Source organism: Nycticebus coucang, chromosome 21 (genome assembly GCF_027406575.1).
Source record: "Nycticebus coucang isolate mNycCou1 chromosome 21, mNycCou1.pri, whole genome shotgun sequence".
NCBI classification, from domain to species: domain Eukaryota; kingdom Metazoa; phylum Chordata; class Mammalia; order Primates; family Lorisidae; genus Nycticebus; species Nycticebus coucang.
In genome coordinates, this window is record NC_069800.1 from 38833316 (window position 1) to 38860870 (window position 27555).

The window sequence follows — 27555 nt, forward strand, 5'->3', positions numbered from 1 at the left end:
TTGAGACAAGAGTCTCAAGCTGTCTCCCTGGGTAGAGTGTTGTGGCATCACAGCTCACAGCAACCTCCAACTCTTGGACTTAGGCGATTCTTTTGCCTTAGCCTCCCAAGTAGCTGGGTCTACAGGCGCCTGCCACAACGCCCGGCTATTTTTTGGTTATAGTTGTCGTTGTTTGGCAGGCCTGGGCTGGATTCGAACCCGCCAGCTCAGGTGTATGTGGCTGGCACCGTAGCTGCTTGAGCCACAGGTGCCGAGCCATGTTTGTTTGTTTTTTTAATCTCTTCAAGTCATGTCCTAGAATCTAGGACCTAGATGGAGCTTTGTCTTTCCACACTCGGAAGTCACTTAGGAATTTTCCTAAATAAAGAACATGTCCTGAGATAAGAATTTACTGAATTTTAAGAAATTTGGCTGCTACTCTCTCTCGGCTTGGCAGTTGGCAAAGTTCCTAACATACACACATGCAGATTATTGCAATTCCTACCATTTGTGGGAAGGATGCTATGTTTTCAGTGCATTTTTAACTTGGTCATGGTTTCTCATTGCTAATATTCTTGCACAAATTACTATAAGATTACTGTTCATGCTTTGGTTGATTGTTTCGTCCTTGTGTAATTGCTTGGTTGCCATTTTGGTTGCTGTTTTTTTCCTTCTTTGTTCTTTTTCTGTATTTTAGTCCCTGGAAAGTGGAGCCAGAGTGGGGCAGATTGCAGTTGCAGTTGCTCCAGCATTCAACAGAGATGAGACCTGGACACAAATAATTGTAACACAAGATAGGATGTGATTCAGTAACATGAGACAGAGTGCTGTGAGAGCTTAGGGATTCTTGTTGGAAATGAGGTTGCAGTTTGGAAGACTTTTCTTGTTTTTAAGCAAAAATTGCAAAAGTAGCATTACCTTTTGGGGAAAAAAAATTACAGACTGTATAAAATAAAACATGAAAATCTCTTTCCCTTACTCCTATTTCCTAGGAGTTGCTCATAGTTCACAATTGAGTATTCTTGAGTGTTCCTTCAGGATGTTTTCTTTAAGTGTACACATTTGTAGAGCATTTTTTCTATTTTTTTTTATATAACAAGACTGCAATATTCTGCATTTTAAATTTGTTCTTTGAAAGGTTGTATATTCATATGATTCAAAAATTAAAAGTAAAGTCTGCTTCCCACCTTTTCCTCCCAATTGCTTAGTTCCCCTCCCCAGAGATAATGCCATTTCCTTCCAGAGAGGTTTTCTGCATATACATTCCTACCTCCCTCCTCCTTTTTTTTTTTTTTTTTTTTTTAACACGAATGTGTTGGGCATTTGAATGATTTAGTTCAGGTGCTACCCCAGCCATATCTTGGCTTCCTTTATGACTGAAGTATTAAAGCCTTTTATGAGAATCCAGTGACACAGATGTGAACCTCTGTAAGATGTTTTGGGCTCATGACCTGAGGTCCCAACCACTCAAGAGCAGGGCAGTAATACTTGGCCCTTAGCTCCTCCTGGCTTGGTTAAGCTGTGGAAGCTGCTTCTTGACTTGTCTGATTGAACCTGTGTATCTGTTGGATCAATTTTGATACTGCTTCCTTTTCAGTTCTCTTGAAGAAGGCCATTTCACTGAACATTGTCTGCCGGGAAAGTTCTTCACTGCTGAGAGTAGCAGTTAAAAAAGCTGTTAGACACAAGGCTGGGCCCCTATTTCTGCACAGGCAGGCTGAGTTACAGCTTGGTGGTATGGATCTAGGTAGGAATTGGTCAACATTCTGAATCCTGAACTGTTATCTGCCTTTCAGCCTGCTGGGATGCTCAGTTTACACCACATAAAAAGTTTCCTGGATACAGGACAAACCCCGGCCTATGGAAAGAGCAGGAAGGTTAAAATGTGTGGTACTTTGAGCAGTGACGAAGGCATAACCAGGGAGCTGGCATATTTGCTCCAATGCCAAGAATTCCAGGACAATTTGTTATTCAGCTGAAGCCAGTATAGTTGCTACAAAAGAGCCTGAGGACAAAAAACATTTGTGTTTCTTGTTTCCTTTGTCTCCTTGCACACCCACTTTATTTTCTAGTGCTGTAGTAAAGGTTTCTGACATTGGAAATATCATTGTGTTCTTTCTCTTGTAAAAGAGCAAGAGGCTGGGTTTAGGCCAAACCCTGGCTCTTAAGTGCTGAAAGTATCAGCTTCCTGAAAGAGCTTCACAAATGCTGGCATTTCACTTGGAGAAACCATATTTGGAGGGTTAGGTGTAAAAAGCTCAAGGAAATTCTAGGTTTTATCACAAATTAATGATTTCACCTAAGCCTGGCCTAAAGGCATCAGTTGCCTTATTTCCCTTAAAAAAATGAGTTGTATTGGACAGAGAGGAAATAAAAACCTGGCCTGTCAGATGGGAAGAAACCCATGGAGTTAGGGACTGCTACCCTAGAACATCACAGGCAGGTATATGAATGTGGAGAATTGTATCCAAGTGCTATTGCTCAGCTTGTTTGGTACTGATAGTATTCTCAGGTTTCCTTTCAGAAGCAACAGTGGGACAAGTTTTCAGTGGGTCAAGATACTAAATTGTGGTCATAACCTGTACTGTGAGAAGCAGTTTGGGGCAACCTTACTTCAGGTTGCTTGGTAGTAAGGAGAGGTAAAGGTCTTCGAGCCTTATGCTGAGGCACCTCCCTCACCGGCACTAGCGCATACACTGTCACACACATGGCTGATTTTTTTCGTGTGTAAAGCATTTGTCTGTTTTTATACATAGAAGAGCTTTTCTGTACATACACTTTTTGTATTCTGCTTTTTTCACTTAGCATATAGTAATTCAAGTATTTTTCCTATATTATTGTATATTTGTAAATAACATTTTTAACAGCAGGATACTATTCAATTTTTCTGAGTTTGCTTCAAATTGAAAATGCTTGTTTTGCAAAGGATTTTCTGGACTCTAATATTTATAGGAGAAGAATTATCTCTATTTGCTTCTCCCTAATGTATGATGTCTGTGTCTAAAGTTTAAATGATTGTTTTCAAAACACTAGTCAGATGTTTGTAATTAAAATATAAGCTCAATAGGAAATAGAAGCCCCTCTTGAAAGCATAGTTAATAACATTATTCTGGCATACATGTGTGCTAAATGGAAAGCTCTTTTTGGCTGATGTGATAAGACTGCTACTGGCACTCATGCTCAGCAAAAAAGTTTACTGGCACTTAGCAACCAGCCTTTCTGGAGATAATCCTGGTTGTTATTTTAAAGTTTTAGAACTTTACATTTTCAAATAGATGTACAAAGTTGAATAATCTGTAGGCCTTGAGATCGGATTGGAAAGGAGAAAGCTCTTTGTCTTGACTCTAGCAGGGGCTGTGATGTGTCGTTTTTGAAGAGAGGGTGGGGATTATAACCTCAATCACTACAAGACAGCACCTCTAACAAGCTCTCCTGTCTCTGGATTTCCATGTGTACTTCGATTAAGTATGTTGGAGACCAGTGTGCTATCTTGTTATCTTGTTTAGGACTTTCCAAGGGTTGTTCTGGAAGCAGAAATCTAGCCCTGATCACTCCAGGGGGCTAATCCCTGAATAATGTTGTCCTCTGACATGCACACATTTTCTAATGTTTCTCTTGACCTTAGAACTAGTTGAAAGCTGCACAGAAGTTTGATGAATTCTTACTATTGCAAAGCAGGCTTTTCCAATCCAAGATGTCATTTTTTTTCCCCGAAGATTGAATTTATTTGGGAAGTAGTCCTTTTATGTTGGAGACAATTTAAGGACATCGCAGTAAAACTAGTATCTTGCCTTGCTCTGTTTCTGTTTTTCTCCACTGCAATTCAGTTTTCACAGTATTTGCGGACAAGGAGACCTGTATCATTTTTGGATAATCGGCACAGGGTTCAGGAGGAACACTGAATTGTTCAGTGGAATGGACCCTTGATTGGGAATTGGGAGAGCTGCTTTGTGACCTTGAGCATGTCATTCGAATTCTCTGGGCCTCAATCTCCTCATAGAAGTTAGAATGATGTTTCTAGAAAGGACTCTTCCTCCAAGTCAGTGGATAAAAATCTGGCCCCAGCTTAAAAATGACCCAAAGGTACTCTGGGCAGCAATGGTGACTCAGTGCAACCATATTTGAGTCACATATTCAGTATTATCAGTGGGCATGTGATACCAGAGGCTGTAGAAGCCCCTGCTATATACCCACAGCTAACAGCCTGACAGGACAGGTTCAGAGGGAGACTTCTGTGCAAGGAGGAGGCTCATGAGAGTTTGTGTAAGCAAGATGTGAAGGATGTATTTGAGTTGAACTTTAGAAATCTGGCTGGTAGTTGATGTCTACACTGAAGGTTCACTGAGCTTAGGATGGCCTCCTCTTGGGGTTTTTGTACATTAGTCTTTTCTCTCTGTAGTTTGTGTTTGCAGCAATAGAAAACTACTGCAGGAAGCAACATAGCAAGCAGGCGGATCAGAGTTGGGAGGGGCTGCCAGGACTAACCCCCTTCATCTCTCAATCCTTGATTGTTTTCTTTCTTTCTTTTTTTTTTTTGTAGAGACAGAGTCTCACTTTATCACCCTTGGTAGAGTGCTGTGGTATCACAGCGCACAGCAACCTACAGCTCTTAGGCAATTGTCTTATCTCAGCCTCCTGAGTAGCTGGGACTACAAGCACCCGCCACAATGCCTGGCTATTTTTTGTTGTTGTTGTTGTTGTTACAGTTTGTCTGGGGCTGGGTTTGAACCCGCCACCCTCGGCATATGGGACCGGCGCCCTACTCACTGAGCCACAGGCACTGCCCCCACCCCCCAACTTTTTTGTTGTTGCAGTTTTTGTCCGGGACCAGGTTTGAACCCGCTACCTCCGGTATATGGGGCCTGCGCCCTACTCCTTTGAGCCACAGGCGCCGCCAAGCTCTCTCTCCTTGAAGCATTGCCTGCACTGATAGTTGGATCTTAGTGTTTCTGTGTTTATACTCCCACCCCCAAGTACTGCTATTGCCTCCTACCCAGAGGCCTCATGTAAATGAGTAGGAACTGGAAGCTCAGCATCTTGGGCTATGGGACTTTTATTCTCAAGAACAGTGGTCTTCAGAGTGTGGTCTATGGACCAGCAGTATCTGCAACAACCGGGACTAGAAATGCAAATTTTCTGCCCCTGCTCTAGGCATACTCAGTCAAACTCTTTGGGTATGGGGCCTAGCAATGTGTATTTTAACCGGCTCTCCAGAAGACAGCGATGCATACCTCAATGTGAGGACTGCTGTGCCAGGAGAGGAACCTGAAAGTCCTGATAGACAGCAGCTCTCCCAGCTCATGTCCCCACAGGCCAAGGAGCCAGCAGCTGCTCTCTCCTAACATCTCCCTGCCTAGGGCAATCAGGAGCCTGTCTGAGGGTGAGAACAGGTTCTACACAGTTACCTGGGAGTCACCTTTGTGCAGTCTGATGATGTTGCACAGGAGAGCTGCTGAGTTTCTTGAGCAGATACTTATCTCCTTAGCCAAGACTCCATTCCCAGAATGAAGACGGAGGGAAGAATGCTCTTCCAGGCTGGGTACAGTGGCTCACACCTGTAATCCTAGCACTCTCGGAAGCCGAGCTGGAGGATCACTTGAGGTCAGAAGTTTGAGACCAGCCTGAGCAAGAGTGAGACCCCATCTCTACTAAAAGTAGAAAAACTAGCTAGGCATTGTGGCATGCATCTGTAGTTCCAGTTACTTGCAAGGCTGAGGCAGGAGGATTGCTTGAGCCTAAGAGTTTGAGGCTGATGTGAGCTAGGCTGATGCCATGGCACTCTAGTCTGAGCAATAGAGTGAGACTCTGTCTCAAAAAAAAAAAAAAAAAAAATTCTCTTCCATGTTATTTCAACAAGTCATGTGATGGATGAGGAAACTGAGGCTCGGAGTTTAAGTTGCTTACCCAAAGTCATACTGCTAATAAGCGACTGGGTCAGAATTTGCACCCAGGCCTGTCTGCTCTCAAGGGCAGATAGGCCTCTCCTTACACCATTCCAGCCTGCATCTCTTGAGCTTAGCCAGCACTAGGGAATGGACATTTATAGGAACACCAGGATGATAAGGCCTGGCTGTTTTATATTTGATTTGATTTGTTTTTGGAGTCTTCACTGAACTCTTGACTTTGCTGTGGGAACCTCTGGCTAAGCTTCCCAGATGCTGGGAGGCAAGTTTTCTCTCTTCACTTTCACCCTGTCAGCACAAGCATCTTGGACTGTGCTAGATCCTGTCAGGGATGTGGCAGCTGCCAGTCACTTATGTCACAAGCCACAGCAGGCCTGAATGATTACCAAGGTGGTCAAGCTGCCAAGTGGACTGCCTTGGGACTGTAGCCATGCCTTGCCCCAGCCCACTCCTCATCTGTCATCTGCCCCTCACCACCCCAGGCAGGGTCCTCTTCTCCCAGCAGCTGCTTGGAGCTTGCCAGACACCCCCAGTGCTTATGGTAACCCAGCTTAGCAAATGGACCTGGAGTTTTATAAATAGCACAATGGCAGACTGGTAAGCTGTCCTATGCAACAGGACAGAACATGCATTCCCTGCTTCTTGAGCCATTTCCTGGAATCACGTGATGGGAATGACTTCTGGTGCAGATAAAGTTGAATTACTCTTAACTCCTGGATCTATGCTTTGCACTTGGACTGTCTCTACTCTTTGCCTGTGTTTGTCCCCTGCCGCCTCTGTCTGCATGTGGTGGTGCTTCCAAGTCTGTTCCTGGGACGTTTCCTTTCTTGGAACAGCTGTACCAGCCTGGGGTACCCTCCTGCTACTTGATCCTATAGGGAGGTATCCAGTGGCTGAGGGCAATTTTCAGATGACCTTGTTCCTCTGACGTCATTAGATGGTTATTTTTGGCTTTGCTGTTTATGCTGCAGAAGTTGGGCTGGGATAGGAGAGAAGGAGTAGTGAAGGAGGGGCCGGTCTTGCTTTCTCATTGTCCCAGGGCCTACCAAACAGAGAGCCTACAGAAAGGCCCTGGGGTAACTGAACTGATGACACAGTCTGAGTTTTACTTATGAATTTAATTTTCAGTGGGCATTGCTTTGTGGTATGGAGTAGTAATTAAGTGGCTTTGGAGCCAGTATGGATTTAATTTCTAGCCCACCATTTACTTCCTCTGTGCCTAAGTTTCCTCTTGAAAATGGGAGCGATTGTAGTATCTACCTTATAAGATTGCTCTGAAGATTAAAGGAGTTAATATCTATGTCTGTCACATGGTAAATATGAATAAATGTTAGCAGCTATTATTGTTAACCACACCAGCACCACTTCTTATTGTACTAGGTACATGAACGTGCCACAGTCCCTGTCTGTTCTGTGCTAGCATCTGGACTCCCAGAGTCACAGATACTGGGATGGTGCATGCAGTCAACCAACACAAGTCAGAAGGAACGCCTGCCAAGGGCGCCACTTTATCCTAACTTGTGGGGGCATTCAAGGGAAAAAGAAGATGGAGTACCTGTCTGGGAAAGCCTCAGAGCAATGGCTCTCAACACTGAATGGACATCAAAATTTTCTGGAGAGATTTAGTAAACACAACATTCTGGGTCCCACCTCCAAATATTCTGATTTAACTGGTCTGAGCTCAGGAGGGGCTCAGTCTTCAGGGGTTGTCTAGCATACATCAGAGCTGGGAAGCATGGCCCCAGTCTATAGGCACACATGTCCTTGAAGCTTTCTATTAACTGCACCAGTGTGACTCACTGGAGAGTGCCTCAGAGCTGTCCTCTTTTGGAGCTCTTGGGGTGTTTTCCAGTGAACAGGTTGTCTGACTTGGTGGTTCTCCAACTTGGGTGTGCGTGAAAAATTACCTGAAATTTTGGGGGCTTATTCCAAAAAAAGCTTCATTTTAAATAAACTCACTGGGGCTCAGGCACAGAGAAAGCCCTGTAGTGGCTGAATCATGAGTCCTCTGAGGCCCTTAACCACCCCTGATCCCAGTCTCAAAGACTGTCCACAGTGTTTTGTATTTCATTATAACTCTTATCATCTCCTGCCTTGAATTAAAGACGTGTGTCTATATTGATATGTTTTGAATTATTAACCTAGTAAGAGTTACAAAGGGTCATTTAAAAAAATTGGAAAATCCAAAGAATAATCTCCATTCCCACACCTTTTAATATGTCCATTTAATAGCCCTCCAGTCATATTCTCTGTAAGTATTTTGAATAAAAAGGATCCCACCCCATGGATCATTTTGGTGATTTTTTTTTCACCTAAAATGCAATATGTGGTGATTCTATAGCTTTCTGCCAATTTCATCTGTGTCTCCAAAGTGACCAGTTTACTCTTTGCCACAGAATAGAGCACTCAGCAAATAATCTTAGCTATGAAATTCTATAATTCTGGGATGACAATGTGTTGACTGTTTTTCCAGAGAAATCTATGTCCAATTTGCTACATGGAGTGCCCATAGGTTGCTGCTTACCACCTTGGCTGGAAAGACAAGGTATGCTGTGAGGACAGCAACTTTACCTAGGGCTTTTCCAGAGGCCAGAGAGGTACTGTCAAGGCTCTGGGCTCAGAGGTCCAAGGAGGGAGAGGGCAAGAAAAAACAGCTTGTTAATGACAGCCCTGAGTGGCTCCCAAATCAGGAGCAGAGGGAATGTTGTGAGGGGAATTGGCTGCCCTCTTTGGAGTCAGAAATGTCGTTGCTCAACTCCTTGGATTTTCCATCACAGCTGAGCAGGGAAAGGGTCAGTCTGGGCATGTATCCTCTGAGCAGGTCCTTTTAAAGCCTGTTGGCTGGGCTGATACCCTCTCCAGAGCCAAGGAAACAGTGCCTGGATAGAGTTAACCCCTTCACTTCTAACAAATTCTCCCAGAGGTAGGCGAACCTGGAAGCCTAAGCTGGAAGGCAGGGCTATTCAGGGCAAGAGGCCTAAGGAGCCGTGAACTCTGGCTGGAGAAACCTTCCCTCTGGCCTTGTTAAATCCAACAGGCATAATTGCATCCTGCTGACCTTAATTCCCCTGGCAAGTTTAATTGGTCCTGGCATTGCCCCACTTCCTGCTCTGCCCCTGTAGAGGCAAAGAGCGTTTCTGCACAGCTGGTGCAGAATGGGGAAGCCCCTTCTTTCTCAAGGGTGGGCAGAGGCTCTGGCAGCTTCTAGGTGAGTGGAGGGTTTCCCCCTGCCCCACCCCTGTGCCTCCACCAGAGTGCTGAGAAGCTTGGGGACTCCCAGGGAGCAGCTAACTGGAGCAGGCAATCCTGTGGATCTGGAACCAGGCCAGCCTATCTTCCCAGTGGGAGGCACTGCAGGGGAGCTGGCAGGAACAGCTGAACCCTCTCTACCTGGGGTGTCTACAACATTATTGAGCCCCCACAGTGCTGCAGGTACTGTGCGAAGAAGCACTCTATTTATGTGTGCTGGTTAAGTGCTCCCTGCTGCCCTGTGAGAGGGAGACAATAGGTCAGATGGTTATGAGCAGAGCCTTGGGTTAGTTAGATGGGACCAATCTTAACTCTGAGACTTTGCCCTGTGTCGCAATTTTCTTGTTACATCTGTTAAATGGGAAGAAAATGGCTGGAATTTACACACCACTTGCTATGAACCCGTGCACTTTTCTAAAAGCTTGACATGCCCCCTGCGGTGAGGCAGGTGCTGTTCTTAGAGATGAGGAAACAAGAAGAGGCACTGGCAGCTATTGGTGGTGGAATTTCACCAGTCCTTCTCCTAATCATCACATGGTAGAGCTGCTGCAAGGATTGGAGGAAGGACACTCATGAAGTTGTTTATCCCAGGGCCTGGTCCATTTCAGTAAAAGTTCCATAAGCATTAGTAGCAAACACTGCTCTGTAAGTTGTCCCAGTCTGCATATGGTCTCATCAGGAGGCGGCTCTGCCTTTGAATCTGGGCAGCTTAAAGCCACTCACTAGCTGTATGACTAAACCTCTGTGCATCAGTTTCCACACTTTTAAAATGGTCCAAGACTTGTGCCTAGAGTCCCTGGTGAGGATCCAGTGAGCTGGATCCCTGGCCCTTAGTGGGTATTCATGCAATAAAATGATTGGTATTGCTAACCACAGTAATAACATGGGAACGTCTGCAAGGGCCATTGTGGTGAAGTAATCCCCCAAGCTCCAATAAGAGCCTTGTGAGTTAGTCAAACACTGATTGGCAAGGACACTCTGTGCTGGGGATGCATATGAGCGTGATACAGCCCCTGCCATGAGGGGGTCCCCAGACAGTGTCAGACAATGGTGAAATCAGCCTGGGGCACTGTTGGAGCCTGGGGATCAAGGGAGCAAACTTTTTTTGTTGTTGTTGTTGCAGTTTTTGGCCGGGGCCGGGTTTGAACCTGCTATCTCTGGTACATGGCGCTGGCGCCCTACTCTTTGAGCCACAGGCGCCACTAAACTAGAATGTGCTGTGGAGACAACCAAATGGAGGGCCAGGAGGTCCAAAGGATAGGCATGGACAGGAAACATTTCAGCCTTTGGAGTGCTGCAAGATCCTTGAAGGGCTTACCCAGCAGGGAGAAAGGGGTGAAACACAGGCTGGGAGATTTTAGGGAAGAAAGAGGACTTTGGACTTTGAAGGAAACCCCAGGCCAACTTCTTCCTTGTTGGGTGACTTTGGGCAAGCTACTCATTCCTTTAACTCTCTCTATCCTCATGCGGAAAATGGGATAAACGCTCCCCACAGAGTAATTACCAAGGTATATAAAGCTAACAGCCAGGCACTCACCAAATGGGAGCTCCCTTCCTAAGGAGAACCTGGGTTCAGATCTCAGTTTAGCCCCTTACATGCTGTATGGCTTTAAGTAAGTTTCTTAACCTCCCCAGCCTGTTCATGAAGGCCATGTGAGCAGACCTACATAAAAGCACGTAGATGGAGGCTGGGTATGAGCCTATGCAGGCATTAGCTGTTATTTTTGCTTCCTGGAAGAGGCAACCTGTCAACTGGACCTTGAAGAAGAGAAACAAGGGGCAGGTCTGGACTGGGACAGAGCAAAGGTAGTCAGGATTGGGGAGGGAGCCCCAACTCTGGTTTTTGCTAGCTTGTACATGTACTGCAAACTCTTTATATTGGTTCACTTTAAAAAAATCACTCATTGAATAGCAACCCATTTACATAGTTCATGATTCAAATAGAAAAGTAAGAGGGTATGCAGCAATGACTCCCTCTAACCCCTGGTCCCCAGTTTCTTGTTTATCCTGCCAGAGAAGTTCTTTTTTTTTGAGACAGAGTCTCACTATATCATCCTTGGTAGAGTGCTGTGGCATCACAGCTCACAGCAACCTCCAACTCTTGGCCTTAAGTGATTCTCTTGCCTCAGCCTCCCAAGTAGCTGGGACTACAGGTGCCCACTACAACACCCGGCTATTTTTTGGTTGTAGTTGTCATTGTTGTTTGGCAGGCCCGGGCTGGGTTCGAACCCGCCAGCTCTGGTGTATATGGCTGACGCCCTAGCCTCTGAGCTACAGGCACTGAGCCAGCCTGCCAAAGAAGTTCTTATGTGTGTAAAGTAAAAGATCTATATTATTTACCCCTCTTTTGCACAAATGATAGCACGCTTTGTCTGCTATTCTGCACCTTGCTTTTTTTTTTTTTTTTTTTTAACACTTTGGAGGTCGCTTCATATGCATCCGTCCTCCATCTTTTTTACAGTTGCCTATTTCCCCATTGCTGACGGGTATTGCGTTCTGCCTCCTTTCTCTCATCTGAGGGCAGTGAGAGGAGCTGAGGCCATGGGATGGAATGGATAGTTTGCTGCATTAGGACCTGAACCCAGATGCCAACTCCACAGTTTCTTCCAGGCACTTGGCTCTGACTAGTTCTTAGCAGCCCACCCCTCCCCAGGAAGGCTCTGCATACAGCTCCAAGGGATGGAAAGCCCCTTGGATCATCTCTGTCTCCCCTCATCTCATCTCAACTTGAACATCTCAGGTTAGAGTGCCTCTCCGGTCACGACTATAGTGGAGGGTCCTCAAAAAAGGCTCTCTACCAGCCCCCTTTCTCTGGGTGGGCTTGGGAGAAAACTGGTCAGCTCAGGGGAGGGGTGCAGGGCACTTTCCATCTCCTACAAACACTTGAGGCAGCCTCCATCTATCCAGGAGCCCAAGAAGAAGACATTAAAAAAAAAAGAAGAAGAAAAAGCTTTCAGGCCTATGGACTTGTTGAGCCAGTGCTCCTGAGACCATTTGTTATCCAAAGATAATCCAAGTAGGTCTGGATGCCCTGGGGGACAGAACTGGGCACTGGGGTCGCGTGGTGACTCTCACCAGGTTCTGGAGGGCCCAGGAGATGTGGCATGCAGGTGGACAAAGCCAGGGCCCAGCCTGGGCACAATCTTGGCCTTCAACCCTAGCTCAGAGCCCTCTCCTTCCAGCTCCCATGTCTGATCCCATCAACATCAGGAATACTGGGCAAGACCTGGGAAAAAGACTGCTCCCCCCAGCTCCGGGGCCCCCTCCCTTTGCTCTTCCTGCTTATTCCAACACCATTCTCCCCTCAGTTGGGCCGTGGGAAGAATGCCGTGTCCTCTGAACCGGGGCCAAGAGTGACAGGTGGTGGCAGTCTGAGCTGCATGGCCCCTGGTGTAAGAGATCCTCTCCTCGGTCCCCGCCTCCATTGCCTGCGCCCCTGCCCCGCCTCTGCCCACCCGGCCCAGTCCCTTACAACTGCCCCAGGACTGCTCCTGAGCAGCCGCTGAGACAGACGGCCACCAGGTTGCCCCTCTGCTCCAGGTACCTCTCTCTCCTTAGGCAGCTGGGCTGGACCTCTTCTCTCTCCACAGCCAGGCAGGAGGAGAACTCTGACAGCCTGACACACCCTACTCTTCTTTCTGCAGCTAGAAAGACTTGAGTTAGACAAGCAGAAGCTCATACCTCCCTACCTCATGGCAACAGAAAATGGAGCAGCGGAGCTGGGAATCCAGAACCCGACAGCAGGTGCCAAGCTGGGGTAGGAGGTGAAGGGAGGAGCTTAGGAAAGGGTGTTTGAATCTGGGCTTGGGCAATTTCCTCAGTGAGAATTCTGGGCTTGAGGCTTCTTTGCACCGTGCATTGGAACCCAGAAATCAGAAAGCTGTTTGGCTCAGGTTGGACTGGGTCCGGGGCCTCTATGAAGCCCTCCCTGGAGAGACTGGGAAGGTGGGGAGCCTCTATGGGTGGCTGTTGGGGGTGCACCTAAACACTCAGGGATGATAGAGCCCACCCAAAGGTCCAGGAGCCTTATATACAGAGCCTCCAAGGCCCCAGGGGCCCATCTTTAGGGCCCATCAAGTGGCCTCAGAGGTTCAGTGGGAAAAGCATTTGCAAGACATTGCCTGGGTAGGGACTTCGGCCCAGAGCCTGGCTGGGGAATGTGGGGGAGCATACCTGGATCCTGATGGATGACTCACCTCCTTTGCAGATAAAACACCTAAAGGTGCCACAGGCAAAAAGAAAGTCCCTGGACTCTCAGATCCAAAGAAAGACCTTGGTCCCCCAGACCAAAAGAAAGCTCCTGATCCATCCACCCTGAAGAAAGATGCCAAAGCCCCTGCCCCAGAGAAAGGGGATGGTGCTCTGGCCCATCCCTCAACTAGTAGCCAGGGCCCCAAGGGAGAGTGTGACAGGGGTGGGGGTCCTGCGGAGGGTAGTGCTGGGCAGCCAGCAGCCCTACCCCAGCAGACTGCGACAGCCAAGGCCAGTGACAAGAAGCCCAGTGCTGAGCAGTCAACCTCAGACAGCAAGGACCCTGGAGAGCCCAAGGTGGGCAAGAAGGCCACAGGGGGCCAAGCAGCAGCCCGGAGGGGCTCACCCGCCTTTCTGCATAGCCCCAGTTGCCCTGCCATTATCTGGAGGTAAATGTCCCCTTGCTTGGGAGTTTGGGCGGGGTGTGGCACTATCCCCAGGGGTCATGCTTATTGCCCCTGTCTTAGGCATCATCACGTTTAGTGCTGAGGAGGGTCATTCTGATGTTTAGCTCCCTCTGTTCTGGGAGTTCGCTCTCCTGCAGAAACCAGGAGTTTGTGTTCATTGTGGCTTGGAATGTCAGCAGGAGAGGTCCTCAAAGACGGCCTCAGCCGAGCTTCTCTTCTCCAGGCATCTGGGGTCCAGAGTTCCCCTTACTCCGTGGACTTGGGTCTAGCCAAGGGCAGGACTGAGACATCAGGCAGAAAGGATAACCCTTCTTCTTAATATAATTATTGGTATAATATGCAAAGATAACTAATAACCAGATTGGTGGATCATTACTAATACTTTCATAAACATAATACAGCACAAGCCTTATGAAGCAATCAGTTATGTTTACCTGGATGCTAATGAAGTCATTAATGATATATTGTAAGTCACAATAATAACACTTCCTGTATCAACTTGATAATTATGTATTAATATCAGTTACATCACCACAGCTTTTGTGAATCAAGAGCTACATAACTCTAGTTGTATCCACATGATGATTAACGTATTAATAATTCCATTTATAGTTATTAATGATCTATTAGTGTGTTGATACTCAAGATAATGACCACAGCCATTAACATCCCTTGGTTTTGCACAGAGTGAATTTGGATGTATTACCTTATGTGTTTGGGGCTGGGTTATATTCGCTCTGGATTGCAGATGATGTTCTGGAGATTGAGACTTGCTCAGGCCTTGAGGCTGTGGCTGCTGAGGGCTTCACCTTTGGGTTCTCACCTTCTAGCTCTGAGAAGCTGTTGGCCAAGAAGCCCCTAAGAGAGGCATCAGAGCTCACCTTCGAAGGGGTGCCTGAGACCCCGAGACCCACGGATCCCAGCCCGGTCAAGGTAGAAGGAGGAAAGAACATCCCGGCAGGGAGCCAGAAGGAAGCAGGAGAGAAAGCCCCAGGCCAGGCTGGCCAGGCTAAGGTGCAAGCGGACACCTCGAGGGGGATCGAGTTCCAGGCTGTTCCCTCAGAGAGACCGGAGGTGGGGCAGGCCCTCTGTCTCACAGCCAGGGAGGAGGACTGCTTCCAGATTTTGGGTAGGCCAGGGGCAGGTGGGGTCTGGGGATGCCCTGGGACCAGGGGGAAGGAAGGAGGTTTTCACTCCCCTGTCTCCCTGTTTAGAAGACTGAAATGCCCTGAGCCATGGCCCACCTGGGCCCATTCAACTAAGTGTCATCCAATTCCAAAAAATGCTCCCTTTTAAATTGCTGTTTAGTAATTTGGTATTTATTTGTTTAAACTGAGGTCTCGGTATATTGTCCAGGCTGGGCTTGAGCTCCTTTCCGGGCTCAGGTGATCCTCCTGCCTCAGCCTCCAGAGAAGCTAGGACTACAAGAGCCTGCCACCATACATGGCTGTTTTTCAACCTTATTTTAAAAAGATTTATATTTTTTGTTTTGTGCTCCCATTTGGTAGAGAGGGAAAAGAAGCCTCACAAAGTGAAGCACACCATAATAGACAGTGAAGACAGGATTGAACTGTCAGGACAGCCAGGCTCCGGAGTCCAGTTTTGTTTTGCTTCTACTTTGACTAAAATGGGGTAAAAGAAAAATCGGTCAGATTATTGGAGCAACATGAACTGACTGGATGGAGGGATTTGGAGTCCACCTGTAGAACAGCTCCAGGCCAGTTTAGTGCTTAAACTACATGGAGGTGGAGGGGCATGGGAGCCATAGAGGGTTGATGAGCTGAGGAGCACAGGTGTCCAGTGTGGGAGCAGTGACCAAAGCTGGCTGGGCATGTGAGACCGAGCAGGACTGTGGAGTAGCCTTCATTGATCAGACAACGTGACGGTGGCTTATGCCTCAGACAGCAGAGAGCCTTGAGCATGAGTGAGCTTGGCCACCAGGTGAATAGAGAAAGGGCATGGGCAGGGGTGGGGTGATACGGGGTCAGGAGAGCCCAGAGTGTCCCGACACCGCCCCTCCAGGCTGAGGAGCCCTGGGAGTCCCGCCAACCTGCCTGGTGAGCGGCACAAGGCCACCCAGACAGGGTGGGAGGACTTGGCGGCTGGGCGGTAGCCAGGAGCCCTGTCTCCGCCCCCAGCAGCGGCAGAGTCCGCTACCCCGTCCCGAGAGCACTTTCTGGGGTGATGGGATCTGAGCCATCTTTAAGGGCCATCTGATTAATCACCCGCCCGGTTTCCCTGCCGCCTTTTGCTATTTATAAAGAGGTTTCCATTCCGGATGACTCAGCCTGCGGGCCTTCAGGGTCCGCTGTTCCCCATACTTGCCGCTAGGTGGCGGCATCTCCCCACCAAACGCGTCTGCCCTGGTCGCGCCGCACCCGGCCGCACCGTAGGTCTGAGCAGCTCCGGGTGGCGGTGGCTTTAGAGCCGATGGTAGGAGGCATGTCCCGTTGCCTACAGCATCATTCTCCTCCAGACAGCTACATAGCCACCCCTCTGTCTGTCATCCCACTTCATAGCTACTGTCTGTTTTTTGTTTTCTTTCAGTTTTTTTTTTTATTATTAAGTCATAGCTGTGTACATTAATGCAAACATGGGGTACAATGTGCTGGTTTTATATACCATTTGAAAACTACTGTTTGTTTTTAATGGAAATGCAGATATGGTGGGATGGAATCCTCATGCCTTATGATGGGGAGAGGCTAAGAACCCCAATCACCCATCCCAGTTGTTCTGCTGAGACAATCTGGGGCCCCTCTAACAGGAGCAGAGGCCTCCCAAGGTCATGTTGTGTGTTGGTGGCAGAACTGAAATTGGAAACTGGACCCCAAAGTCCCTATCCTGGAGCCAACTGTCCCCCAGATGTCACTTTGTGCATTTAACTTCCCTGGATTGGGGCATGATTAGGCAGAAGGGCTTGGAGCCAAGGTGAGTCCTCAGCATTCCCTGGACTGACCTTGAGGGCTCTGCTGTGCCCCCTCTAGACGACTGCCCACCACCCCCGGCCCCCTTTCCCCATCGCATCGTGGAGCTGAGAACCGGAAACGTCAACAGCGAATTCAGCATGAACTCCAAGGAGGCCCTGGGAGGGTGAGAGCTGAGAACCCAGCCTGGGACCCCTCAGCCTAGTGTTTTCCCCATGCAAGGCCCACTTATACCCAACTTGTACATGGCCCATGTGGACACCATCACCTCTGTGTGGTTACACACGTCATGCACAGCTATCACATGCTGATGTGCACTCAGTGTTACTGTCCCACAGGCACACCCTTCAGTACTTCTATAGGAAATACACAGTATTTTCCTGTCTGTCTCCAGTCCAGGCACCACACCCACCCCCTCCCAGTGTGGTGATTCCTACTTTGCAAAAAGCCCAGACTTGGTCTGGTATCCCAACAGATCCTTCCTCCCTCTGACTTGGGGGTCCCTAGGGCCTAGGGCCTGGCCTGATCTAGACCTCTATGTGTCACATCCCAGGGCCATTTTGCCCCTCCTATGCACATGGTTTGTGTGGTTCCAAGAACTTGTCTCCAGCTATTGTCCTGCTGTAGAGCTCACAGATTGAGGGGGTGTTCAGGGCGAGCTGGGGTGAGTGGTCCCATCTTGCAGGGGAGGATCCAGAGTCATCCTCAGATCTGGGACAGAGATAGGAACAGAATATAGTCCCCTCACTCCAATCCTCTTTTCTTTCCAGAGGCAAGTTTGGAGCAGTCTGTACCTGCACAGAAAGAGCCACAGGCCTCAAGCTGGCAGCCAAGGTCATCAAGAAACAGACCCCCAAAGATAAGGTAGAATAGGGGGAGTTGGCTACTCAGGAGGGGGAGGGGATCCTTGGCATGGGCACCTTTCACCTCCCTCCATGCAAACCGCTGAGCCAGGGGTCTGGTGTGGGAGGCTTTTTGTATTGAGGATCCCACACAGACAGACAGATGGACAGCCAGCCAGCCCTACTGCAGGGGTCCGATGCCTCTAACCATAAACCAGACCCCCCAGTTAGTGAACTTATTGGGGACTTCCCCTTCTAGGCACGGGATATTGTTGTTGTTCAATTCAACAAACATGATGAGTGTGGGCTCTGGGCAGGCCCTGTGCTGGGCACTGGGGGTCCTGGAGTGAAGTGGACGTGGTCCCCACCCTCAGGGAGCTGACACCAAGGTAAACAAGCCCTGTCTAGAGCATTGCCTCTAGCACCCAGCGTGGGCCGTGTTCAGAGGAGGCTGTGAGCAGGGTTTGTGCGAGGAAAGAATGGATGCTTGCAGGCTGAGGCCACATGGGCGGAGGACAGTCTGGGTGTGAGGAGGTAAAGACAACCTAGCAACCTAGTATAATCAGAGCTGTAACTCAGGACCAAAGGGTCCGGGGATGCTTCTGACTCAGCCCAAGGGCTCAGGGAAACTTCGTGGGTCAGCTTCTCCCTGAGTAAAAGCTTTGAAAAATGAAATGTTTCAGGAGAGAAAGCAGGGAACAGAGTTTCAGGCAGAGGGCACTATGAGAGGAAAGCTGTGAGGGCCAGAAACAGCAGGGGGTGCTGAGGAGTGGAGTTATGGGCACCCCAGGCAAAGGCAGTCATGTGTGCAAAAGCCTGGAGCCCCTTACAGCTCTAAGCACATTTGGGGGGAATGTCCTTTCTACGTCCTTCTCTGTCTCTTCCCCTTGACAGGGCCTGGACTCATATTCTTGGCCACAGGGTCCCAAGCCTCTCTCCCACAACCTGGTTCAACATAGATGCTCAATTCCTATGTGCTGTGTCAATTAACTGGAACCGGCTATTGATTACTTTTTTAAAATTAATTAAAAATTATTGAGCACTTTTTCTTTGCTACTTGCTGGGCCAGGTGCTTGGGAAAAGTCAGGGAACTAAACACGCCCCTGCCCTCATGGGGCTGACATGTTAGAGAGGAGGGAAAGACAAGTGAAACATAAAGCAAAACAAAAAGCATGGTGTGAAGTCCCAAGAAGCACTAGGAAGAAAAAGAAAGCCAAGTAAGGTACAGATGCCACGAAGATCATGGGTAGATGGGAGCCCCCTTAGATGGTGAGATTAGACCTTTTTGAGAGAGTGTTATGTGAAGTGGGGCCTGAATGAAGGAGTGGAATAAGGGAGAAGGGGGCCGATTCTGGCAGTGATTCCACGTTTAGTGTTTAACAACTGGCTCTGGGTAGGGCAGGTAGAGGAGAACAGCTTCTGCCAATTTCCATGGTATAAATATTCCCACCACAGCTGATATATCAACCTACCAACATGACAACTGGCCTGCAGACTTTCTGAAAATGACAAATAATGGTGGTTTAGGCTAGAAAAGCAGCAGAGGAAGTGAGAAATGAGTGGATGTATGGTCTAGCCTGAAGGTGGACTATGCTGAAGGGTTTACGGACAGATTGGATGTGGGGTGTGAGGAAGTGAGAGCAAGCGAGGAAGCTCTTGACTTTTCATCCTGCACCCTTGGGTGAAGCATGGTGTACCCAAACTTTTGCTGCCAGACTGGCTGAGGACGCCTCATTTGTTGGGGAAGGGGTGTGTGGTATCTAAAGATTAATTCTGGACACGATAGATTGGATGTCTAACCGACAAGGGAAATGGTAGGAGGAAGTTGGTTGTATTGGAGTCTGGGGCTCATGGGAGTACTCAGAGGCTGAGATACGTATGTGGGCATCAACTCCAGTTGGAGGCAATGTAGAATCATGGGACTTGGTGAGAATGTCTGGGGAGAGAGCAGGGGAAGGGGAGAGATGGGGAAGGATATCCAGCCAGGAGGCAGAGGAGGAGAGCCGGCAGGAGTGACTGGGAGTGGTAAGGACAGCAGACGCAGGCTGGGGGAGAGAATGGAAGCCAGGAGGCCAATGAGGAGGCTGGGCAGGCCAGGTTGGCCAGGTCAAGTGGGTGTGGAGGGTGGAGGCAGAAAGTGATGGTGCTTGGCTGGTACCCTTGCCTCTTCTGGCCCCCAGGAAACGGTGAAGCTTGAGATCGAGGTCATGAACCAGCTGAATCACCGCAATCTGATCCAGCTCTACGCAGCCATCGAGACCGCGCATGAGATTGTCCTGTTCATGGAGTAGTGAGTGGTGGTAGTGGGGGTGGGGGCCAGTGGGGGTGCCTGCAGGCCCAGAGCAAGCCTGTGGAGGGGTCTGTGCACACAGCATCGAGGGCGGCGAGCTCTTCGAGAGGATTGTGGATGAGGACTACCACCTGACCGAGGTGGATACCATGGTGTTTGTCAGGCAGATCTGCGACGGGATTCTCTTCATGCACAAGATGAGGGTTCTGCACCTGGACCTCAAGGTACCAGGGCTGGGGCTTCCTGGGAGGGGATGGGAGCAGCGTCCGGCCCCCTGAGATCAGTGTTGTGCCATCCAGCCCCCATCCTCCCAGCCCTCCTTCTCTTCCACCATCTATCCTTCCATAGATTGAAAAAAAAGATTTATTGAGTACTTACCAAGTGCCAGGAGATAAGGATAAAACAGAAAGGAAAGCACCAACATAGTCCCAGCTTTCATGGAAATTCTTTTCTAGTCCTAAGTATTGTGGGAAGGGTCTTTTGCAGTCCTGTGAGTGCTCAGCCCCAAGCTCAGTATCTCACACAATCTCACACAGACAAGGGGCAAGTATTGCAAAGGCACTTATCTCCTTGTTGTCTAAAAATAGGTACTACGAATGTTTGTTTGTTTATTCAAAATCAGCAAATATTTGCTGCGGGGCTACTTTATGCAGCATTCTAATTTTTCTTTTTTTTGAGACAGTCTCATTCTTTCTCTCTGGTTAGAGTGTCATGGCATCATCGTAGCTCACAGCAACTTCAAATTCTTGGGCTCAAGTGATCCTCTTCCCTCAGCCTCCCAAGAACCTGGGACTACAGGCACCCACTCTGACATCTGGCTAGTTTTTCTATTTTTAGTAGAGACAAGGGTCTCACTCTTGCTTGGGCTGATCTCAAACTCCTGGCTCAAGCAATTCACGCATCTTGGCCTCCCAGAGTGCTAGGATTATAGGCGTGAGCCACCACGCCAGCCCCAGGCAGCATTCTAGGTGGTGGAGATCCAGTGATAAGCCAAGTACAGAAGGTACCAAAAAAGTATACACATTTTAAGAAAGGAAAAAACTGTATTAAAATTGTAATAATCAACATATACCAACAACAAAAGACGAATACGGGTCACATTGAGCACCTTTTATAATGGCAGAAATCAAACATGACTTGAATATTACCATTTTAACACTTCTTTTCTTTCATTAAAATGTGTATACTTTTTTGGCACCCTCTTTAGATAATCCCTGCATTTGTGGAGCTTTTACAAATAAGTACAGTGTTAGTACAGCAATATGCACAGGGCGGGTGCTAACAAAACCATTTAATGAAGGATAATTTATATCTTCCTTTGGATGTTGATCAGTACGGTACACCTGGGGGGTCAGGAAGAGCAAATCGGTGTTAAGTATATCGCCCCCGCTCCTATCAGTTGGTCAGGGAAGCATGACAGCCAGATGTTGGCTGTCCTGAGGTCAGGTGTTCCTGCTTGTGGGCTAAGTGGCAAGGTAGTGGAGGAGAGGAAATCTCAACCCTAAGGTGAGTGGGCACCCGTCAGCCAGGTGGATAGCACTTTCATTCACTTATTTGCTAGACACCTACTGAGTACCTGCTGTGGAAGGGCTTGTGCTAGACAGAGGGGCTACGCAGGACGTAGGATATCGGCCCTGTCTCGTGGATCCTCCAGGTTAGTGGGGAAAACAGATATTCATTAAATAATGACTAAGTAGGTCATTTTAAGCCACTGAAAATGATATGAAAAAGCACTTTGAAGCCAGGTGTGGTATAATCCTAGCACCCCGAGGAAGGTGGATCCCTTGAGCTCAGGCGTTCGAGACCAACCTGAGCAACAGCGAGACCCCGTCTCTACCAAAAATAGAAAAGCTAGCTGGGTGTCATGGCGGGTGCCTGTAGTCCCAGGCACTTGGGAGGCTGAGGCAAGAGGATCACTTGAGCCCAAGGATTTGACGTTGCTGTGAGCTATGATGATGTCATGGCACTCTACCCAGGGTAATGGAGTGAGAACTTGTCTCAAAAAACCAAAATAACTTGAGAGTAATGAGGAAGTGTAAATAGTGAAAGTGACAAGTAGACCCAGCCAGAGCACTGGGGTCCGAAGCAAAGCGGGGAAAGGCTGCTGCTGCACCCCGCACCTCGCCTCTGCATGTGGGGTATCAGTGGCTGTTCTGAGTGAGCACGTGATCCTCCCAACAGCACACTGACAGAGGGGTGGCTGAGGAGGTAGGTTTCAGTGGTGCTAAAATAGAAGCAGAGGACTTAGAGGCTATGAGCCAGGGGAGAGATGATGGGCTTGAGACAGAGTGGCAGTAGGGGAGAGGAGGGGAAGTAGTCAGATGGCGGCTACATTTGGGAACTAGGACCAATCTGATTTGTTGCTAGTTTGCATGTGTGGAGCTTAGGGAAAGGAAAGGGTCAAGGGTGAATTCCTGAGTTACCGGGCAGATGGTGGCTGCTCCACTGTGCTGGGGGCGGTGGTACCCGCACAGTGACACTGAGGCCTGCCTTTCCCTCATGAAAGCTAATTTCTCTGGGGTAGGCCAGGGTCCCCAATTAAAATGCAATGCTCAAGGAAGAAGCTCATTAAGCTTCCGTATCCTAAAATGTGCTTTTGCGGGTAGCAATCAGAGAATCAAGGCTCTGGGGCTTCTGAGGCCCTCTTACGTGCAGGCCGAGAATCTCCAAAAAAGATCTGAGTCTGCCTTATTTCCCCGAATGTTTGTACACTTGGAACTTTCTTTTCTTCCCCTGTTTTTGGTGGAACACCAGGCTGAGCTACTAACATCATTAGTGTCCTGCTCTGCGTGAATTTATCAGTTCTAAAAGGGCCTTTGGAAAATGTTTTGTGAGGGACCTTGAATCAAACACTTACAGAACCCAAACAGCAAAAACGTGTTGATTGGGCCGGGCCAGGGGTAGTTGAGACCACAGGGGAGCTGGAAGACTTTTGTCATATCTTGGGGCTCAGTGGCAACTCAGTACAAGGAGTGTGGCCTAGGTGGCCAGGGCTTCTGGTTTTTCAGGAGGTGCTAGAAATCAGAGTTTTGGGGAAAATCTCCTGCCTTTGAACCACTGTTCAAAAACTTTAACTTGTTTATACCCTGCAACCCAGATTAGTCCTGGGTCCTGGTGTAGTAGAAAGAGGAAGTGGAGGCCCAGACTTGGCCTGACATTAACTTCATTCACATATTCTCTTGCGCTGGGGTTTCCTCTGGGTCCTGGCTGAACACCTACTGGGCACCTTTGTTAGACACTGAGGGTGGGGACCAAGGAGGCCAGAAGAAGAGGGTCCCTGCCCTGGAAGAACAAGCCCAGTAGCACCGTGTCTGCTCCAGCCCCCACCTCATGGACAGCACTGTGGGTTTTTGTTAGCTAGTGGGTGCAGAGTGACATGAGGAGGCCAGTGTTGGAGCCAGTCCTGGGTTCAAATTCTGGCTCTGTTGCTAGGCAGCTGTGGCCAAGTTACTGCTGAGCCGATGGTCACAGTATCTCAGTGTAACTGAGAAAGGGTCCTCCTGTTGGAGGACTGATGAGCTAAAGCACAGAGTGACACTGGGCCTGACCTTGTAGTTTTATAGCTCATTGTCGTCATTACTAACTAGGGTCATGGCCAACTGGGGAGACGTGAGTAACACTGGTGCAGTGTGAAGCCCTCTGTTCCCAAGGGGCTTCCCATGGGAGACCTGTGCTGATATTTTCTCTCTTTGTCTTTCTCTATCTGGGGGTGGCCCTGTACTGGCCTCCCAGCCCAGGGCACACCTCTCCTCCTCTGCAGGCTTCAGTTTTTCCATGTGCAGAATTGCTAGAATGTTTTTTTGTGGCCTTAAATGGAGTGAAATCCCACCTGAACCCACCCAAAGGTTTTGTGCTTCAAGGTCTCATGCAAGTCCCTTCCAGGGCCTCAGGATCCTTCTCCGTGCCCAGGGCAGGCAGGTCGGGGGTTCTCTGATGGCTGCCCACCCTGGCAGTGTGGGCCTTTGCCTCAGGGAGCCTGGATGTGGGTGGACCTGGTGGGAAAGAGAAGGAGATCTGGGTCATAAGCCAATCCAGGCCACCCCCTTCTCCTCAGCCAGAGAACATCCTGTGTGTCAACACTACGGGTCATTTGGTGAAGATCATTGACTTTGGCCTGGCACGGAGGTACCATCTGCATGGGCAGGGAGGGTAGGGCTCATCTCTGAGGCTGGCAGGGGTGGGGGTGGGGTAGATGGTGTCTGGGAGCCGACCTGGAGTCGTGCTCTGAGCTCTTGGTTTCATCTCCAGGTATAAGCCCCATGAGAAGCTGAAGGTGAACTTTGGGACCCCAGAGTTCCTGTCACCTGAAGTGGTGAATTATGACCAGATCTCTGACAAGACGGACATGTGGAGCCTGGGTGTTATCACCTACATGCTGTGAGCCAAAGGAGGGTGGCATGCAGGGGTGGGTGGGGCACACAGGTGGGTAGCCCAGGCCAGTGTTGGCCTTGGGTTCTTGGTGAGGTGGACCCACCTCCCTGATCCCTCAGTCAGGGGATCAGTGGGGGCGGGAATGCTAGAGAGAACAGGATAGGAGAGGTTTATACCCATTTCATAGGTGGAAAGGCCCAGTCCCCTAAAGGCATAACATCCCAGCCCAGGCACAGGGGTAGTAGACCTTGTTGCATGCTTGCCACATGCCTCACACTTATCATTCCTCATCTTCACTGTGACCCTGGGAAGCTAGGATGATTATGCCCATTTTACAGATGAGAAGAGGGAGGCTCAGAGAGGGGAAGTGACTTGCCCACAGTCACCCAGCCAGATCCAAACCCAGGTCTGTCCCACTCAAAAGGCTGGGGGTCTTTTCAGCATGAGGTGCTTCCTCTTAGGATCTGTTCCTGTCCCCTCCCCCATGAAGGTGCTTGGGCCTCTCCAGTCTCACCCCCCACTCCTGCTGCCCTTGCCTCTAGGCTGAGTGGCCTTTCCCCCTTCCTGGGAGATGATGACACAGAGACGCTAAACAACGTTCTGTCTGGTAACTGGTACTTTGATGAGGAGACTTTCGAGGCTGTATCAGATGAGGCCAAGGACTTTGTCTCCAACCTCATCGTCAAGGACCAGAGGTGAGGCTCGTGCCAGGAAGAGGGCCCCAGCTGTGCAAGCTTAGTGCAAGTCTGGGCCTGCAGGGCGGGAACTGAGTGGCAGGCTGCTGGGCCCTGGTGCCCATGGGCATGCACCCGCCTCACCCCGCTGCTCCGCCCAGGGCCCGGATGAGTGCTGCTGAGTGTCTCGACCACCCCTGGCTCAACAACCTAGCTGAGAAAGCCAAGCGCTGTAACAGACGCCTCAAGTCCCAGATCTTGCTTAAGAAATACCTCATGAAGAGGCGCTGGAAGGTACCACAAGATCCAGGGAGGGAATCAGAGAGGGACTGCAGGGCAGGAAGAGGTCCTGGTGCCAGGCCCCGGGCCCCACCAGCCCTGTCTTGGCAGGTTCTGTTGACCAGACCCAGCCCTGTCTGGAAAACAGGGTTGGCTTTTCCGCCTTTGTCCTGGGCTGGCCCCTGTCCTGGAGTGGAGACCTCCACCCACCCCTCCATCCTGGGGATGGGCAGCCATCTGGGGCTTGGGCTCAGGAGAAAGTCTCTGACCCCATCATAGGGTCCCTTCCTTCATTTTCCAAATATTTATTAAGCGGCTACTACTTCTAGGCACCAGGATACAGCAGTGGACAAAAGAGCCAAGGATCTCAGTCTTTGTGAATTTACTCTTGAGGGGAGATGGGGTGTTATTATGCAGGGTTAGGACAGGGCTCTAGAAAAACATAAAGGCTATCACCCTGGGGAGAGGTTGCACTTGCATATGGGGGTCAAGGAGGACAAAGCATGTGAACAAAGACCTGAAGATGTCAGGGCCATGCCAGTACCAGGGGAGAGAATTCTAGGCAGAGGGGGAGCCAGTGCAAAGGCCCAAAGGCAGAAGCACCCTGGGAAGCTTGAGGAACAGGTAGGAGGCTACTGTGGGTGGAGTGGAGTTAGCAAGGGGCTAGTAGTGAAGTCAGACCAGAACAGGGCGATGGGATGTGGAGGGACTCATGGGCCATGGTGAAGGTTTATCTTTTACTTGGAGCAAAATTGGAGCCATTGGAGTGTTTGGAGGAGAGGGAGTCAGTTCTGGTCTGTTGAGTTAAGGCAGGAACCATGGCGCCTCCTGTGGCCATGTTGGGCACTGCATCCGCCCTGGCCTCTGGGCCTCTTGGAATGGGGGGACCTTAGGAGGATGCTTATCTATCCCCACAGCTTCTGCCCTGCCCTGGTGTTGATTGGGACTTCTCCCTTTTCCTCCAGAAAAACTTCATTGCTGTCAGCGCTGCCAACCGCTTCAAGAAGATCAGTAGCTCGGGGGCACTGATGGCTCTGGGGGTCTGAGCCCCGAGAGCAGCTGAGGCCTGGATGCAGCCGCATAGTGGACGGGGCTGAGGCCACACAGCCCAGAAGGCCAAAGAAGGCAACCAGAACCCCAGGCCGGGCTGGCCAGGACAAGGCTGCGCCAGGCTGGGAGGCTCGGGGCTCCCCACGCCCCCGTGCAGTGACCGCTTCCCCGACATGAACCGCCCGGAGTGTGGCCTGGACCCATCCTGCTAGTGCCTCCCCAGACAGGGCTGCTGCCTGTCAGCCACAACCTAGAATCCACGGCCCATTGAGGCCACTCCCTGTTCCCTCCCCAGCTCTCCTCTTTGAATGGCTGCTTTGATGACCCTGCTTTGCCCCTACTGGGGCATCCCAGCCTGGGCTTGCTCCTAGCTGGGGTGGGATGGCTGGGGGTCTTCACATGCAGGACTCCTTTGGTTGTGGGTGGGAGGTTGCAGGGAGGCAGCAATGCCGAATCCTGAGGCCCAGCTGCCAGGAGAGACAGAGCAGGCTTTGTGAAAGAGGACCTCTGTGCCCTGCCGCCTCCCCATCCCAGCAGATAAGGCCTGGCCCACACCATCTGGCCCGGGATGGGCCCTACCCATCTTTTTGCGACCACCAACACACAGGAACTCTGTGTGAGAGAGAGGGCGCCCAGCCCAGGCCTGGCGGAGGAGTAGGGGAAAAGCCTGGGGCCACAGGAGACCACCCCCGAGCTTGCCTCAGAGCTAGGCTGACCCAATCCAGACACTCATGGCCCCATCTCTGGGGCACTCATGGCCTAGAGGATGGGGTCGGCAGGCCTAGGAGGAGTTGGAAGGCAACTGGGCAGCCCCCAGCCTGCTCTCAGCTTGTGGCTTGTAAATAAATGTACAGGTTGGTTGTGACCTCCTGCCTTCCACGTGTGTACTCGTGTGAGGTCCAGATGACCACAGTTCGTTGAGCACCTACTGTGTGCCAGATACTTGAGTAAAGCCTATCAGCTTGAAATGTGGTGGTTCCACGTGGGGTCATGGCCAGTGGCTTCCCCACCTTGTGCCTTAGTAACCCCACCTGTGAGAGGAAGGCACCACAATGGCCAGCATGGGTGATGAATGCGTGCCTGGCTTTATTTAAAGTGCTTGTGCATGAACTCGTTTACCCCTCACAGCAGGTTGTGAGGTAAATGTTACTATTTACAGAGGGGAAAATGAGCCAGAGATAGTGGCAGTGACAGGACATGCTTCATGGGGTGGGGTGATGGTTGCATCAATCAGACTGAGGTGGAGAGCTCAGGGCTGGGCTCGGCATGGGAGAGTGCCCAGGGAGCACCAGGGTTCTCATTCTTGCTTAACAAATGGGAAAACTGAGGCTCAGAA

The 27555-nt window shown here is 49.8% G+C and overlaps 1 protein-coding gene and 1 long non-coding RNA gene across 2 annotated transcripts in view; one reads left to right on the forward strand and one right to left on the reverse strand.

The window, feature by feature from the left end:
- The window catches only part of LOC128573767 (uncharacterized), a 29102-nt gene extending 16293 nt beyond the window's left edge, over positions 1-12809 (reverse strand). Inside the window, exon 1 of the long non-coding RNA XR_008376542.1 lies at positions 12676-12809. This is a non-coding gene — a long non-coding RNA (uncharacterized LOC128573767). The remainder of the gene's footprint in view (positions 1-12675) is intronic.
- MYLK2 (myosin light chain kinase 2) lies at positions 12554-27090 on the forward strand. Its single transcript, XM_053574142.1, has 13 exons — positions 12554-12671; positions 12776-12875; positions 13339-13771; positions 14620-14918; positions 16774-16879; positions 17484-17577; positions 19736-19845; positions 19928-20069; positions 23900-23970; positions 24094-24222; positions 24759-24911; positions 25052-25184; positions 26135-27090. Exons 2-13 carry the CDS (start codon positions 12824-12826, stop codon positions 26213-26215), a joined length of 1803 nt encoding a protein of 600 aa, XP_053430117.1. The 5' UTR covers positions 12554-12671; positions 12776-12823; the 3' UTR covers positions 26216-27090.
- Positions 27091-27555: the final 465 nt, after the last annotated feature.